Genomic DNA, 12855 nt, shown 5'->3' with positions numbered 1-12855 from the left:
GGCAAGACCACCACGACTCATTCTAGGAGACCCTCTTTTGACGTTTTTTGCCTCAGTCTGCAGAACAGGTCACACAGATTCTGCTGGAGTTAGTGTGGTACACTGCCTGGGGAGAGACCACCACGACCTGTTCCAGGAGACTTCCTTCTTTTGACGTTTGTACCTCAGTCAGCAGAACAGGTCACACAGATTCTACTGGAGTTGGCATGGCAGCCCATGATATATTTTTTAAACACAGCCTTTCCTGATCTATTTCTTCTCCCCCAAACTTTGTATTTAGTTTCCCTGTCCTGGAGGGTGTGTAACTCATGGATTCTTGTAGGCGCGTTTAGCATCTCCAGCAGAGCAAATGTTTAAAACGTGTATCTGCCAGATGCAGGATGCCCTGGTCCAGTGACCCCTCACCTCATCTTTTGGACATGACAGAACCACTCCACTCAGTTCACAGCAGCTGCGGTTGCCTGCACAAGATCAACCCAGCCAGCATTCTAGTATGGGATGGGAAGAGCCCCCGTACCTAACCAAGGAGCTATGGTTAGGCAATCACTTCAGGAGAGGGAGGGTCTGTAAAGGTGCCGTTCATGATAGCACAGCCACACTCCAGAGGAGGACCCTACAGCCAGGCATATGGCCTGCATTCCCATTTCCTGATGATAGGCACTGTGTCCCTCAAACTATTAAGCTAACAATTATCTGTCTATTTGTTTACAACTCAAAGATTCTTAAATTATAAAGTAGTATTTGTTTTTTATTTTTTAAAAAGGAGAGTTTTCTTTAAATAAGTCTGATCACCTCAGGGACTACCAAAAGTGTTTTCTTTCTAGGTTGTTTGTATACTTCCTATGTGTTAGGTCCTGCTGCAGGGGGTGGCTGGCATGCCCTGCCCCTCCCTTCACTATACAATCCAGACATTTGGTCATGCTGGCTCCTTTCTCCCTTCTCGCTTTCTTTCCTTCCCTTCCTTTCTCCCCCGCCCCCCAGCCTGCCTCTCTCTCCCCTTCCCTCCCCATCCCACGCTGCACCAATAAACCTGCATTTATATAATATAGCTTCATCTCTCTATTAGCTCAGTCCGTCTAGTGTGTATATGGGGGGTTGTGTCTCATACTATAGTGTGGCGTGCATGCAGAGGTCAGAGGTCAGCTTGCAGAAGGCATTTTCTCTCCTTCCACCATGTACATCCTGGAAATCAAACAAACTCAGGTCGTCTGGCTTGGCATCAAGTGCCCTTCCCTGAGCCATCTCTGCAGCCCCTTAAGAACGTTTCTACCAAGTTAAGCTTACACAGATGGTTTTTGCCTCCTCTCCTCTGTGCCCTCTGCCGTCACTCTTAGAGTCATTGCATCTTCTGTTCCGGAGAAACAGGTAGATATGTGAGGACTCTGTGTAACTATCAAATTAGGATTTTCTGTTTTTACCCTGGAATTTTCATCTTTTGTTTGGGTTTTTGGTTTTTGGTTTTTCAAGACAGGATTTCTCTGTGTAATAGCCGTGGCTGTCCCGGAACTCTCTTTGTAAACCATGCTGACCTTAAGCTCACAGAGATCTGCCTGCCTCCGCCTCCCTGGCATTTTCCTCTTATTTTTTAGTATTGGTTCTTTTTCTTGGATTTCATACATTTGTCTTTTTGCTTTATGCTAATACCTTAATGAAACACCTGAGGGAGAAGTAAAGTTTTTACTTTCATTTTGAAATAGTTACAGATTCATGCAAAGTTGCAAAAATAACTTCCTACCTGGATTACAGCTTAAGTGGCACAGTATCAAAGTGAAGAAATTGACAGCAAAATAGTGTGCCTGCCCTTGTACTGGGGTAGCTTATAGGTTACACATCCAGCACAGGAGTCACGATACAGCCCCTTTATTGGGAGGGAGATAGTTTTCAGATAGCTCTTAATCCTGTATTTCCGTTCTTTTATCTCTGATAAAATTTGTTTGCTTGTGTTTTGGGTTTTGAAGCAATTATTAAGCATGGACTTGTACCCACGCGCATGCGTGCTGCCGTGTGTGGGTGGAGGTCAGAGGGCAGCTTTGGGTGCTTTTCTTCCACCCTGGAGGGTCCCGGGGATTGAACTCATGTCCTTAGGCGTGGTGGCAAGAACCCTTACCTGCCCAGCCCTCTCACCAGCCTGTTTTTGTTTTATGAGACAAGGTCTCTCTGTGTAGCTAAAGTTGGCAACAATATTCCTGCTCTGCTTCCCAGGTGCTGGGGTGACGGATGCGCCATCATGCCTGGCTGATCAAGTTTAGTTTCTACAGGCGCAGTGCGAGAGCGACACTAATCGTTGTAACAAGATGTTATGTGAATACTGTCCACCGCTCTCAAAGCGCCCGATTGTGCTTTATCCTCTCACCTAACAAGGCACTTTGTGGTTACTTTTTGTCACATCCAAATCACTGCTGTCTCTGTTCTCGCACTTGAGTAAGGTGAGGGTTACTGAAATGCCACAGCACAGCCGTGACTCCTGATCGAGTGATGAGCAGGGAGCACAGACAGTGCGGATGAGTCCCATCCACAGCAGCGCAGAGTGGGACAGGGTGATGTTTACTGTACTGCTCAGAGCAGCACACAATTTAAAACCTAGGAATCATTGTCTGATCTTTGAATTAAGACTGACTATGGACAAATGAAACCTCAATAAAACACAGGAAAATGTTACCTACTGCATAAACCTCTGTCACCAGAAAGGCCTGCATGCTGGCCCTTCGTCCGTGCTTCACTCAGCCGCTGCTGTTTAACATTCTTAGAGTTTACAGCACATCGCAGGAGTCCACCTCTTAGTTTATCGATACTGTTTTATAGCCAGAACAGTTTATCTAGGCAAATGTTCTACAGAACCTTGAAGAAAGTGTGCGTTCTGCTGTTGTGTGGCATGCTCTCTAACTGTCCCGCTGTATTTGTGACATTGTGTTTCTGTTACTGTTGGTCATTATGTCGCTGAGTCTCCTTCCTTACTGACTTTCTGCTTCTGTCAGTTGTTGCGAGAGGGATCTTAAAATGTCTGAATGTAGTTGTGAGTTTGTCTCATTCAAATCTATCAGGCATTTTTGTTTTCATATGTTGAAGCTTTGATGCTTAGTGCATACAAATTTAAGATTGCCCCCTGGTCTTCTCTGTAAATTGACCCTTTAGTCATCAAACACTGTCTCCTCTCTGACCTTGGTGAGTTTGTTTGCTGTGAAGTCTTTCTGATGTCCCTGCTCCCTGTTATCTGATGTTTTCTTGGAATATCTTTTCTGTACTTTGCTTCCAAGCTACCTCTTTATTTTTTTTTTTTGTTTTTTTTTTTGTTTTTCCAGACAGGGTTTCTCTGTGTAGCCTTGGCTGTCCTATACTCACTTTGTAGACCAGGCTGGCCTCGAACTCACAGCAATCTGCCTGCCTCTGCCTCCTCTGTGCTGGAATCAAAGGTGTACGCCGCCACGCCCGGCCCAAGCTACCTCTTTATTACTTGAGTTTCAGGTGGTGGGTGTGGTTGAGTCTCCTGCATAGCCAGGATGGCCTTGAACTTACATACCTTTGGTAGACTCACAGTTATCCCCCTGTGTCAGTGCTGAAATTACAGACATGCACCATCATGCCCAGTGTAGGTCATGTTTTTTCATATCCGTGCTGTCATTTCTGTCTTTTAACTGGTAATTATTAATGTGGTAATAGCTTAAGTCCGATGTTTTATTTGTTTCCTGTTTGTACCCTTTTCTTCCCCCACCCTTTTCTCTCTCCCTCCCGTCCTGCTCTAAAAAATACAGCCTGCAAAAAGATAAACCTCTCCCTTCTGCTTGCCTGCCTTTTCTCACTTTTGATGGGCTTCCTGAACATTTTTAGGGTTGTATCTCTTTGTATTTTCCTTTTTTTGTGATTAGTGTAGGTGATATATGTATATATACAATATATAAACCCTATCTCATTTTAAAGTTCCTTTTAAAGGATTTTTTCCTTTACTTTTATTCTGTGTGGATGGATGTTTTTGCCTGTGTGTGTGTGCTGTGCAGCATGTACATAAAATGTCTAGGGAGCCTGGAAGAGGTCACTGGATCCTCTGGGACTGAGTTACAGATGGGCGTGAGCTGCCTGCCATGCTGGAGCTGGGACTCGAACCTGAGTCCTCTGGAAGAGCTGCCCTAAATCTTAGCCAAAAACCCTCTCTCTCAATCCCTTTAAGTTCCTTTTAATAGTCTGCATAAATGTCTTATTGACTCACACTTTATTGGTAGGTGTCTATGGTCAAAATTCTAAATTGATATTTTCCTATATGACTTTGAACATATTGCTCCATTATTGTCTAGTTTCTTTTATCTTCTTGTTTGTTTTATTTTTTCCCAGACGAAGTTTCCCTGTATAACCTCGGCTGTCGTGGAACTGCCTCTGTAGTCCCAGCTGGCTGCAAAGTCACAGAGATCACCTGTCTCTGCCTCCCAACTGCTGAGATTATAGGTGTGTACCACCACCACCCAGTCCGTAAGCTGGCCTGGAGCTTGATATGTAACTCAGGCTGGTCTGGAACCTACTGCCTCTCAGCTTTCTTTCTAGAAATTTTCAGAATCCTTCTTTTACCACTGATGGTAGATTTGGATTTATAATAATGTATCTTTTTTTTTTTTTTTTTTTTTGAGACAGGGTCCTATGCAGCTCAGGCTGGCCTCTGGCCTCTAACCCACTGACTAGCCAGGGATGACCTTGAATTCCTGGTCTTCATGCTTCCAGCTCCTAAGTGCTGGGATTATAGGCATGTGTCACCACACCCAGTTTTTATGGTTGTAGGGACCCCAGGGCTTTGTGCAGGCTAGACAAGCCCTCTACCAACTGAGCTACAAGCCTAGTCCCTAATGTGCCCTTTTGTGGGTTTTACATTTATCCATTGGGCAATCCTATAGAACTGCCCTTTTAGTTTAAACTTACGTCCTATGAGTCATTGTGTTTGTTTTCTGTTTTATGTACATACAAGGCAAGTGCTCTTCCACTGAGTATATGCCTCTGAAGTTTTGCAATTCTTTTTGTTGTTGTTTTGGGTTTTTCAATTTTTATTTTTGTTTTTGTTTTTTGAGATATGGTTTCTCTCTGTAGCCCTGGCTGTCCTGGAATCCCTTCGTAGACCAGGCTAGACTTGAACTCACAGAAATCCACCTGCCTCTGCCTCCCTGAGTGCTGGGATTACAGGAGTGCGATACTGCACCTGACTTGCGTTTCTTTTTTATTATTTAGGGTTAGTTATATCTCTTTAATATTTTCTTCTTTTGCCCAACATGCCTTCTAAATGTGTCTCTATATTTTACTCTGTAATTCAAAGAAAGGTTTTTCTGGAAATATTGGGTCATTCTTGGTAAGTAAAACACTAAGAAATTGAGGATAAAGCCTAATAGTTTCAGGAAGTGAGAGTACTGTTGATGTACTGCATTTGTCTGGTTGTTGGTGTACTGCATTTGCCTGGTTGTTGGTGTACTGCATTTGCCTGGTTGTTGGTGTACTGCATTTGCCTGGTTGTTGGTGTACTGCATTTGCCTGGTTGTTGGTGTACTGCATTTGTCTGGTTGTTGGTGTACTGCATTTGTCTGGTTGTTGGTGTACTGCATTTGCCTGGTTGTTGGTGTACTGCATTTGCCTGGTTATTGGTGTACTGCATTTGCCTAGTTGTTGGTGTACTGCACTTGCCTGGCTGTTGGTGTACTACACTTGCCTGGCTGTTGGTGTACTGTATTTGTCTGGCTGTTGGTGTCCTGCACTTGCCTGGCTGTTGGTGTACTGCACTTGCCTGGCTGTTGGTGTTGTGGAACAAGACAGGGAAGGGAAACAGTCTGACAATCCAGTCTATGACTTTCACCTCTTCTTAAATACCTATGATTCTTACTCAGTTTCTGTAGAGAACAGTTCAGACTCCTGAAGGTCTGTCATTTGACCTTGGAATACTGTTTGTGTGCAGCAGTATCCTACAGGCCTCAAGTATATTTAAATATCTTTATCTGGGAGTCATGTAACAGCTTTCCTTCTTTTGGTAGTTGTGACTTGTGGTTTGTAGTTACAGATGACTTCTAACTTGATCCTGCATGAAGGTTCTGGTTTTTTATTCTCTAGTTGATCAGTAGTGATTCTTGATAAAAGAAAGGCAATAGGTAGCTTTTTAAAAAATAATTTTACAGGGCTGGAGAAATGGCTCAGAGGTTAAGAGCACTGACTGCTCTTCCAAAGGTCCTGAGTTCAATTCCCAGCAACCACATGGTGGCTCACAACCATCTATAATGTGATCTGATGCCCTCTTCTGGCATGTGGTGTACATGCAGAGCACTGTATTCATAATAATAAATAAATCTTTAAAAAATAATAATACTAATTGTAGAGTCCAGGAAGATGGTTCAGTGGGTAGAAAGCACTCACTGTGCAACTTGCCAACTTCAGTTTGATCCTGGAAGCACACATAAAGTACCTCCAAATGCGCATCATGGCATATACCCTTACGTGCACACACACAAACACATACAGAAGCAAAATAAATAACATAAAATTTAAAAATATTGTGTATATAATGTGTGTTTGGACATGTGCATGTTATGGTGCGGGCTTGGATGTCAGAAGACAGCTTTTTAGAGTCAGCTCTTCCAGTTTTATGTGGTTACAGGCTTTGCACCCTATTTTTGCAGCAGGATCTCCAAGTGAACTTGGTGCTCACTGATTCACTAGACTGGCTGGCTAGCTAGGCCAGGAACCTGCCTGTCTGCTGTGCTAGCTTTTACATGGCTGCTGGGGATCTGAGCACAGGGCCTCATGCTTGCAGAGCATCTGAGCCTCTTTTCCACTTCTGTGATAAAGCACCATGCCCAAGGCAACTTATAAAGAAAGCATTGAACTGGGCTTACAGTTTCAGAGGGGTAGAGTCCATCAGCCGAGCGAGCAAGCAAAGGCTTGGTGGAGGAATGGCTGAGAGCTCACAGCTCAGTCTGAAAGCAGAAGGCAGCTGGCACTGGGAACGGTGTGGGCTCCTGACACCTCAGAGCCGCCTCTGGTGACACACCTCCTCCAACTGCCACACTTCCTGATGCTTTCCACAGTTCCAACAACTGAGGCCCTGTGACCCTACGAGCATATGAACCTCTGGGGGCCATGCTCATTCAAAACACACACACAGCAAGCACTTTCCCGACAGTCAAATGTAAGTGCTATTTTTAAAGCTTTTAATAGATTCTGCTAAATTGTCTACCCAGCGTATAAGGCAGCGTTTCTCGACCTGTAGGGCCCAGCCCACTTGGGGGACACATATCAGATGTTTGCATTACAATTCATAATGGTAGCAAAATTACAGTTATGAAGTAGCAGTGAAAATGTATGGTTGGGGTCACCGCAGCATGAGGAACTATTAAAGGGTAACAGCACTAGGAAGGCTGAGAACCACTGATGGAAGGTCTATTTGTGTGGTCACGGAAGAGAGGCAGATGCTAGTTGCTCACAACTATCCAAAATCAGTATACTTTTTGGTTTTTCTTTTAATGTTTACCAGCCAAATTGACAATAAAATGTATTCACTTGTCTTACGTGTGTGTGTGTGTGTGTGTATAGCAGGGGCTGCTTGTTGAGTGTATGTATGTGTATGTGTGTATATGTGTGTGTGTATGTGTGTGTGTGTGTGTGTGTATGTAGCAGGGGAAGCATGTTGAGTGTGTGTGTGTGTGTGTAGCAGGGGAACCATGGTGTGTGTGTGTGTGTGTGTGTAGCAGAGGATGCATGTTTGTGTGTGTGTAGCAGAGGATGCATGTTGAGTGTGTGTGTGTGTGTGTGTGTGTGTGTGTGTGTGTGTGTGTGTGTTTCAGGGGAAGCATGTTGAGTGCACATGCATATAGAGGCCAGAGCTTGTCCCTCAGGGTGGTCCACCAGGTTTGAGATGGGGTCTCTCGCTGAGACAGAGGCATTTTGAATCAGCTAGTCTGGCTGACCACACCCACTGAGCTGTTTAAGTGGGTGCTGGAGAACTCAGGTGCTTGCATGGCAAACACTTTACTTTCTCTCTTACCCTATATCTCAATGTCTCCTGTCCTAGTGTGGAGTAGTTTGCTTGGCCTAGAGGTTCATGAGAGGCGTTGACTACAGCAACTTCTTTCTGTTAGTATTCCCAGCAGTTTTGCCTTCTTTGGGGCTTTTACATCTTATTTAGCCAGGCAGCAAGGAGCGAATGTACACCTGTTATTTATAAGTCCCAGTGGCAGACACACAAATAAGATGGTGAGATTGAAAGTGCTCACTGATCAACAGACTTCATCTATAAAACCGAATGCTAACTACTACTTGTCCTTAAAAGGAAAGTGGTTGATAGCCGGGGCAGCACAGTTCCATCTCAGTGGCGATATCACCAGTGAAAGGAGCCAATCACGGGGCCTCTATGAGTCATGCTTTCAGTAATAGAACACATTAGAAAGAGAGGACTGGGGGCTGGAAAGATGGCTCAGAGGTTAAGAGCACTGACTGCTCTTCCGGAGGTCCTGAGTTCAATTCCCAACCACATGGTGGCTCACAGCCATCTGTAATGTGATCTGATGCCCTCTTCTGCAGAAAAAGCACTCATACACAATAGAAATTACACAGAGATCTGCCTCCCAGAGTGTTGGGATTACAGAAATGCACCACCATGCCCAGCAACAAATACAATTTTTAAAATGCCCCATGTATTAACTTTTGAAACCTATTTACATGGGGAAAGCCAAATCCTCGTTCTTTGTGGGCACTTTAGTATGTGTGATGACTAGTCTGGTTGTCAGCTTGACACACCTGTGAGGAAGGCACCTGGATTGAGGAAGCCTCCAATGGTTGGCCTGCCTAGGAGGCCTTAGGAGGGCGCAGTGCCCTCTAACGGTGCCATTGTTGAGCAGGTGAGAAAGGTAGCTTACTGTGAGCAGGGTCAAGACAGTCAGCAGCCGTGCTTGCTGGTCTCTGCCTCGGCTCCTGACTGTTCGGAGCGTACATACGTAAGGTGTGTGAAGGCCGCAGAGAGGAAGAGTGGAAACCCAAGTCCTGGAAAGCCTGGTCCCCCTGCTTCTCTTCTCTCAGGATGAGGATGTCGGCCTGCAGACTCCACAGCCCAGGTCCGCAGGACGTGTCAGCCGAGGGACTCCACAGCCCAGGTCCTCAAGACATGTCAGCCAAGTGACTCCACAGCCCAAGTCCCTGGAACATATCAGCCGGGACTCTACAGGCCAGGTCCCTAGAACATGTCAGCCGAGGGATTCCACAGTGTTCAGTGAGCTGTTTCCTTGTGACACCTCCATCTCAGATGAGACAGAATATTTGTTGTTTCTCCAAGACTCTTTTTGGAGCCTCCATCAAGTCTGTGAAAAGCACGGAAAAGAAGAGTGTGGAAACCCAAGTCCTGGAAAGCCTGGTCCCATTGCTTCTCTTCTCTCAGGATGAGGACAGTGACATTGCTGAGGTAATGTCAGTTTCTTTTCAGCCGAGAATAACTCACAGTTTAGATCCAGCCCTGCAAAGAAGAATTTATAACTCTGAGGACACAAGACTTTGCAGTCACATTCTTGTTCCTTACATCCTCTGGCACAGAACTGCATTTCATTATCTCCCTGAGTAAATTGTGGGAAATCCAACTCTCAATTGCTGTGTAGCAAAATATGGCCTTTGTGGGGAAGAACTGTGTATTTTCAACAACTCCGTGTTAGTGACGAACATGTTCTCGTCTTTCAAGGTCTCCCCATGGCCTTGAGACATGTAACCTGCTGGGGTTAAGGGAGAGAGAGTAATCTCTGTGGACTATCTGGAGCCTTTATCTCTCCTCAGCTTTCCAAGGGCTTTGCTGTAAGAAGTGTGGCTTTCACTTAAGCCACTGAATACTAACTGGTCTGTTTAGGCTGCGCCTAGCGCTGTAGCTGTGGTCTCAGCTGTGTGGGAGGCTCAAGGCCAGTGAGGACAACTTATTAAGATCTTGTTTCCAAATCCACAAGTAAGACTGGCAAGACGACTCAGTAGGTAAAGGTTCTTCCTGCCAGGCCTGACATGTGGAGTTTGATTCCTGGAACCCACAGGTGGAAAGAGAGGAACTGATTCCTGAAAACACACATGGAGACAGGGAGACAGACAGACAGACAGACAGACAGACAGACAGACAGACAGACACACACACACACACACACACACACACACACACACACACATAGAGTCTACAAGCTTGCTCAGTCCACTGTGCTTACTGATAACCAGATATATTGTCCCAGGGAGGAAAAGTGCAGAACAGAAGGATTCTGGAGCTCCAGCCTCATACTCATCAGTCACATCTCTCCAGAGAAATCCTGTTCTTTGGTGAACCCACCACAGAGAGAGAGGCAGTGAGGCACAGAGAGAGGGTGTGTGTGTTTAGGTGTGTGTGTATATCTGCGTGAGCACATACCCATGTGTGATATTGGGGAGGCCAGACATCGATGTCAAAGATTTCTTAGATTTTTGGATGTGAACCAAGCCTTTAATGGCTGAGCCATGTCTCTAGCCCAAAGATGTCTTTCTTGATCACTTCCCACTTTATTTTTTTCAGACACAATCTCTTCAATCAACCTGGAGTTCACTGTTCGAGCTAGCCCTGCTGGATTTGCCTAGCTCTGCCTCCCTGCGCTAGAGTTACAGACGCTCATGCCCATGCCTGGATGTTTACATGCGAGCAGGGATCTGAACCCAGGTCCTCATGCTTGCAAAACAAGCTCTCTGCCACAGAGCTCCTTCCCCGGCCCTTTGTTTGGTCTAGGGGCTGGTGAGTACAGGCTTACTGAATGGAGGAATGTTCGTGGGCAGCAGAAGGCAGCTTTGGTCCTGTCCCCGCTAGTGCCTGTTCTCAGCTGAGTACAAATGGCAGCTGGACCTCCCTGGCTGCAGGACGGGACAGGCCTTGCTGCTGTTTCAAAGCCAGAATACGGCCCTGCGCTTTTACCTTCTCAAATCGGGCCTCTGCACTTTTCACCAAAGTTATCAGCAACTCTCCTGCTGTCTGCTGGATACAGGGATGTGGCAGGCTTCTCAGGCTGTCCAAAATAGTCATTATGAACTGGCTGAGCTCTTGAGAGTCAAGGAAAACTTCAAAGACCTGCAACAATTTAGGAACACTGAACTTTCAAGGTCTGTGTTATGGGCTGGGAATACAACACAGTGTTTGCCTAGGATGTGTGAGGCCCAGCATTCCAGCATTGAGAGAGGGAGACAGGGAAGGGGAGGGAGAGGGAGAGGGAGTTGGGGAGGAGCAGGGAGAGGGACATAGCGAGGGGGAGGGAGAGGGAGCAGCAACATGGGGCACAGATACTAATATGGCCTCCGGTTGCATCATGGGCCATCGAGGTCTTTTGAAGAGGTCCAATCCAGTAAATAAACCTTTCTTCATCTTGGACATCCTGTTGTGGCTCAGAGCCAGGACCATTGGCTGGGCAGCGTGTTCAGGTGCCCGAGTCTTTAAAAGCTCCAGGCTGTGGCACAGCACCCTGCTGACCCTACTGGGCAGTGTGTTCCCCATGACCACGGCCTTCTCTCACACCTGCCACTACAGTCATATCAAACCTCCCACTCCTTTCCTCCGTCTTTCCCAGCTCTCTGTCTCATATCTGTTCACGGTCATTCATGTGCTGCTACCAGAAGCTGCAGTGTATCACACAGTATATTTCTTAGCCCAAACAGCTATATATACAAATATTCATTGCAACAAATATTTATTCCTTCGAGTCGTTGGTCTGATGTCTGGTTTCCGATACACCATTAATACTGGACCATCACCAAGTCTAGTCCTGGATATCCTGCTGATGCCAGGAGCCAGGGTGATCTTATGGTCAGGCTCCAGGCTGCTGCCCACCTCCCAACACCCAATGTTAGTCACCCTGAGGCTCCACTGGGCTTGACCTTTATGCTTGTAGTCTGCAGGCAGCACCGCTGGCCCTCAGTGTCCCTCTCCTAGCAGAGCAAGCAACGTGGGCTGCAGGCCCGCTGGCAGGAAAAGGACTGGCCCTGCCCAGTAATGAAGCCAGTGCTACAGGACTGGCCTGTCCACGAGCTCCAGGAGCTTGTGTAGATGCAGTAGATGTTGGGGTGCCCTGACTCAGAGCACCGGATGTGGACCTGGATGGCAGCTGAGGTGACCAGCCTGGGCTTTCTTGAAGGCCAATTATTTTTTTTCTTAATTAAGTCATTTGAAGCAGGAAGGCCCACTTTTTTGCTTGTTTTTCCGAGACAGGGTTTCTCTATGTAGCTTTGGCTATCCTGGACTAACTTTGTAGACCAGCCTGGCCTCAAACTTAGTGTGATCCACCTGTCTCTGCCTCCCTAGTGCTGGGATTAAAAGCATGCACCACCAGTGCCCAGCCTGACCCACTTTTAATCTGGATCTTCTGAAGCGGGAAGATCCACGCCCTCTGCTGGCAGCCTAGATGAGGACATGAAGGAGGAAGCTCTCTGGGTGCCTGCTTGCTCTCACTCCCACTAGCAAGTCCATTCCTTCCCTGGCAGCAGAGCCCACTTCTTCAGAATTCTAGCGCACTCTGAAGACCAGCTGAGCCATCCAGCCTCTCATCCCTGGACAGCTACTGATTCCTGGACTTCCTGTTGGTAGACAGCCATTGCTGGACCAGCTGGACCACAGCCTGTAAGCCACTCTATTAAGTCACTCACATAGACTCACTCTTCTGTCCCTCGAGGGAACCCTGACTAAGACATTTACCAAAATGAAAAGTGGAAGCGCCCAAGGCCACAGCTAAAGTCTACGCACAACCTTTTACCGCTCTGACTCCTAGAGAGAAGCCTGGTTCTGGAACCCTGAGAAGTCACACTCTACAGGTGCACTGAAGGAAACATCCGGTCACGGAGAGCTGAGCGCTAGCTTCACATGACTAAAATGCTTTG

General features: G+C 46.5%; 1 protein-coding gene across 1 annotated transcript in view; it reads right to left on the bottom strand.

Annotated features, from left to right (window-relative positions):
- The window catches only part of LOC311593799 (protein MROH8-like), a gene marked incomplete at its 5' end in the record, with an annotated part of 117439 nt that overhangs the window by 93396 nt on the left and 11188 nt on the right, over positions 1 to 12855 (bottom strand). Inside the window, one exon of the mRNA XM_084775217.1 lies at positions 10907 to 11059. Within this exon, the coding sequence (XP_084631343.1) occupies positions 10907 to 11059 (153 nt within the window). The remainder of the gene's footprint in view (positions 1 to 10906; positions 11060 to 12855) is intronic.

Source organism: Acomys minous, assembly GCF_964271855.1.
Source record: "Acomys minous genome assembly, chromosome: 3".
In the NCBI taxonomy this organism is placed as follows: Eukaryota; Metazoa; Chordata; class Mammalia; order Rodentia; family Muridae; genus Acomys; species Acomys minous.
The sequence above is the reverse complement of the archived record's forward strand: the minus strand, read 5'-3'. Positions and strand labels throughout refer to the sequence as shown.